The sequence below is a fragment of the Austrofundulus limnaeus genome, unplaced genomic scaffold (assembly GCF_001266775.1).
Source record: "Austrofundulus limnaeus strain Quisiro unplaced genomic scaffold, Austrofundulus_limnaeus-1.0 Scaffold486, whole genome shotgun sequence".
Lineage (NCBI taxonomy): Eukaryota > Metazoa > Chordata > Actinopteri > Cyprinodontiformes > Rivulidae > Austrofundulus > Austrofundulus limnaeus.
In genome coordinates, this window is record NW_013952888.1 from 188824 (window position 1) to 193924 (window position 5101).

General features: G+C 37.4%; 1 protein-coding gene across 1 annotated transcript; it reads right to left on the bottom strand.

Moving 5' to 3' along the window:
* Positions 1 to 2917: 2917 nt before the first annotated feature.
* prl (prolactin) lies at positions 2918 to 4431 on the bottom strand. Its single transcript, XM_014025580.1, has 5 exons — positions 4327 to 4431; positions 3965 to 4077; positions 3741 to 3848; positions 3427 to 3609; positions 2918 to 3337 (listed from the first exon to the last, which is right to left on the bottom strand). Exons 1-5 carry the CDS (start codon positions 4364 to 4366, stop codon positions 3143 to 3145), a joined length of 639 nt encoding a protein of 212 aa, XP_013881034.1. The 5' UTR covers positions 4367 to 4431; the 3' UTR covers positions 2918 to 3142.
* Between the last annotated feature and the right edge of the window lie 670 nt (positions 4432 to 5101).

Here is a 5101-nt window from a genome sequence, read left to right on the forward strand (position 1 = left end):
TAAATATAACACACACACACAAAATAAATAACTTTGGTCTAAGTACAGAACCCTGTGGAACTCCACATGTGATATTACTGAGTTCTGATCTTACATCATTTAGTACAAAGTACAAACTTTAGTACAAACTGTTTCCTATTTTCCAAATAGCTAGATACCCACTGTGGTGCTGGACCTCATATTTATTTAGCTTTTCAAGAAGAATACTGTAGTCAATGGTGTCAAAGGCTTTCTTTAAATCTGCATGAATACTAACACAGTACTTTTTTGATCATCAGCTGTTATTTGTTCTTTCAGTTCCATGAGAGCCATTGAGGTCAAATTATTAGCTCTAAATCCATATCCATTCCAGAATGTTTTGTTTACCAATAAATTTATCAAATCTGTTCACAAATAATTCCTCTAAAATCTTTGAAAACTGTGGTAACAACGATATTGGTCGGTAATTGTTAAACATACATTTCTCACCATTCTTATAAAGAGGGACTACCTTAGCTATCTTCATGTTGTCTGGAAATACACCGGTAGAAAAAGATAAATTACAGATATATGTAAACGGTTCAATAACATAACCATTATTTCCTTCACAAACATCATGTCTTTGTTAAGTTAGCATTAGCATTAGTGCTTAGCTTAATTTAGGATTTGCATCAGTAATGGGCGTGTGATCATTCTTATCTACTCCCCAGCAAATTTGATCTCAGTAAGTAAAAATGGCTGAATTATAGTCTTTTAAATTTAGCTGTGGTGGCCATCTTGACTTTTTGATTTTGAATTAGCATTAACAATTTGGCAACGTTAGTTTTTGGCAACTTCTTCAATAATCTTAAGCTTTGTATGTTTAAAGAACGCTGAAAATTTTTGAGTAAGGATGAAATGGGAGATTTTATTTCAAACACATTTAGGCATTTTTATACAGCCGTTAGGTGGCACATTGGACATTTCACAGCATTTATTCACTGGATGCCTATCTATAGTGCAGTTTTGCACAGTTTGCTGAACTTACAGAGACATTACCTCCAATTATGTCTTCAACTTGAAGTGGGTGTATTCAAAAACCTCCCACACTGTTGAGAGTTTAGAAAAACTTTTGATCATTTTTTTGAACCACAGTGCAAAAGGCTTTGGTCAAAGTTTAAGGTTGATATTTTCGAATTTGAAGACAAAAGACAAAAAGTCGCAAATTGAAAATTGCGGCAGAAATTGAAAGTACACAACCAAATGCTAATAAAATCCTTTAATGCTTATTCATTGTCTCTCTTTGAGTCAAACTAGTCAGACACATTGCAGTAGGGTTCTACTCAGAGTGAGCAGGGTAGCCATGTTAGTCTTGTTTTCTCATGTTTCTATTTATTTATTTATTTATTTATTTATTTATTTATTTATTTATTTATTTATTTATTTATTTATTTACAACATTTCAATTACGGAGTATATGATGGAAGGACTGATTAAATCTGGTCACAAACAAAGTTGAAACTAGATTTAATCACTTACATTGTCTGTACTGGATTTGTCCTGCTGGGACACACAGGGAGCGAGGCCTATGCAGTGAATGGGTGAGAGGTGGGGTGCACACTGGACAGGTCATCAGTCCAAGAGAAGATCAGATTTAATCAGTCTGTTATAATCTAGTCACAGTGAAACAAGGAACGAGTGTTTTGGTTAAAAAAAGTGCTTTCAGATGCGTCATATAAATTTCTGTTTTCATTTCTTCAAAAAAGTTAGAGTTAAGTATTATTGTACATTCTATTGAGTATGAATGTTAAGAACATTTTTTTTATTTTGTTAGATGTTTTTGACCTTATGTTAATGGAATTTGGTAAGACAAGACTATATTTTCCAAGTGTTGTAGGCTAAAAAAACAGAATATTCCAGTTTTGAAGAAAACATTCATAATTAAAATATAGCTAGAGGTGTCACAATACATCAATCCACATCAATATATTGATTAAATAATTCAGTTATATAAAGGCTAAACATAAACATTGATCCATATTGTTGTGGGCATATGGTATTGCATTATATGGATCACATACTTGTGAATTGAATTCAATTGAAGAAACATCATATTGTCATCCAGACAAATCTATTTAATATATATGGTGACAAAGCTGATTATTTACACCCCTAGTGTCAATCATCTAGGGGTGCTTTTCACTCTCTCTCTGCAGTAACAGACACACTGGGTGAAAGAAGACAAAAATGCTTTCATTAATTTGTACTGGAGTTAGGATTAGGTTAAAAAATGACAAAACTCACAAAACTTAAACTGCAATTATATAAAAGCCATAAAGCATAGCAAGATGTCAGTTCAGTCATGTAAAGTCAAGCTTTCTTTTGACTTGTTTAAACTTCAAGTGTCACAAAAAAAGGATTTTAAAGCGTGATTTTGTGCAACGCTCACTGCATCCCAGGAGACAAAAATTCACAACTGTGACTACAAACTGTTCTTTCTTGAACAAATAGCTTTTTTTCAAAAACACAGCAAGAAATTCTTACTGAGTATGAAGAAACAGAGCTGACACTCACTGTGCGAGAAAATCTTTTTATTGATAAACAGGTTTTAGGGAAACAGTTCAATAGATAGGCATTGCATTCAGGAGTGTGATTAAATCTAAAGTGCAAATGAGGAGGAAGGATTTTCTGGTGCACCTTCAGAAAAACTCTTGTTGTGAGTCTGACTGAGGAGACACTGTTCAGGAGATGGGAAGGATGAGGAGGAGCCRGGCCATGGACGACACAAACTACTGGAGGGAGTAAATAAATGATGCCCAGATTAAAATCCCAGACCAGCTGGAAACATTTGGAACAATACTTTTTAAAATTGAGAATAATGCAGTTAAAGGACTGTTTTCTCTTGTTTTTAAATAATAAATTTCGGGTCTGTGGTTGCAAAAAAAAAAAAAAAAATAAATAAATTTATATATATTTTTTTATTTGGGAAGTCAGGTTTTGGTGTAATTGTTAAAATAAATCAAATAGTGATTTTGTTTAAGGAGCACACCATCTAAACTTCTCCTTATCTCCCATCTTCTAAACATTTTTACTAATTAGCTGTGAGGATGATTTCTAAAACAAAGGGGTTACAGTATGCATACAGTCTTTAGGTAATCCCCCCCAAAACAGGGTCATGCTGGCTTTAATAACACAGCTCAGGTTGCATCTTTGCTGCACGGCAGCGTAGGACCTTCAGAAAGCTGTCAATCTTGTGCGAGTCGCGGCGGAAGCAAGATAATAGAAAGTTGAACTTCTGTAGTTTGGAATTCCGGTCGTGGCCCAGAATGGTGCCTCCGTGATAGGGTAGAATGGAGACAACCTGAGCTTCTGGACCCATCTGCTCAACAAAAACAGACAGCAAACATCATTAGAAAACATGAAATTTTAGCTCCATTTTATTTCCTTTGTTTCTAAAATTCTGCTCACTCTGCCAGACAGGATGTCCAGGCCATCTCCCAGGTTTTTGGAGTGTTCCTGCAGCACCTGGATCTTGCTGGAAATGCTGTCCTTGGCAGGGTGAGGCAGAGTGTTGGCATTTTTGGAGAGGATCCCCAGGGGCTCGGCCCAGGCTTGGAGCAGGGAGCGTGCCAAAGACATCAAAGCTGACTCCTGGATGTAATAGGAGCAATCAGCTGTAAAAACACTGATCCACAACTTTTGAAGCACATTTTGAGATGCTGCTGAGAAAGTAAATGAAAACAATGAGTGGCACATGGAAGTCAGAAGGCAGGCTAGCTCACAGATACTTGAAGAGTTTGCTCTTTGTCATTGGGGGTTGGCAGCACGGAGGTGTGGCACAGTGCGGGGCGGTCCATAGTTGGCCAGCTCATTGGGGAAATATGAGTGGCCTGGATACAGAAACGAACATAGAAACCTATATGAGAATCTGAGTATGACTAGTCGGATACATTTCTCATGGGATTTCAGCCACACGCAACCTTTTGTGGCGTGAACAAGCTCTTACCAGGTCCTGGGTGAGCCCTGTGCTGAGAGAGTACATTTTGTCTGAGCTCTGTGAGGCTCGGTTGAGCAGGTCATTGATGGGAACAGCCCTGCACATGGTCAACATGTACACAGCTGGAGTAAAGAAGAGAGAACAAGTAGAACAGTGTGAAATCTGCCATCTTTTGGTTTGTGAAGGATTTTAGAATTCAGTAAAACTCTCATTCTGTTCTGACTTTTATAAAGATTATCTCTTCATCGAACAATAACCGGACGAGATGCGAGAGAGCGACTAGCTGTTACGAAACTTAGATTTGATAAGCAGAGCGGGTGACTCTTTCCATCTTAGCATGTTTAAATGCCTTTAAGTGAAGTTTGTCTCACCTGTCATGAAGATTTTGCTTCCACGGGTTCTTAGAGCCATTTCTTTCTCTTTTCTGTGCAGTCMGTCAGCTTCTTCCTCTTCCTCTTTCTGCTTTACTTCTTTGCCTTTTCGCTTCTTTGCTCCATTTTGCCAGCATTTTATACCTACTCTGCCCTGATGGTTTGGTTATGCATCAGTAGGATGAGTGTTTGTTAAGTGTACAGAACTTGCTTGGACCAGTTTTTAATGAGAAACATGGAGGAGGAGGATTGAATGGATGCAGCAGGATGTGCATGTCTGTTTGTGTGGCACAGAGGTGGAAAAAGTTGATCCATGATCTTGATTGTTCGGATGAATAAAAGCACAAGTTTTCGCCTCAACTTCTGCGAAGTCTTAATTAGTTTTAAATAATCGGACTGGAAAATAACTTGTGAWTGTGCGAGTCTTTAGCCCCGTTGGCCTTTTCGGTGTGTTTTAGTTTCCTCGYCACTGCATGTGTTCAACATGTTTCACTGGACTGTGACTTTTGACAACTTTCTCAAAGTTTCAATAAAATTTGCTGCCAAATTCTCCTGGTGGCATATTGTAATGAGATATTTTGCTGACAGACAGCTCACAGTTTGTGTGCGGTGTTGACGGTGAAATGTCTGGCTTGACTTTGATCCCAGTGGTTAATGACAAATTTGCAGGAACAATAAGGATCAATGTGTTGAGATTAACTMTTTGCTACTATCTCACCGAGCTTTGGTTTAACTGTTAGCCATATTTATGTTTGTAACCATTAAGGGCATTATT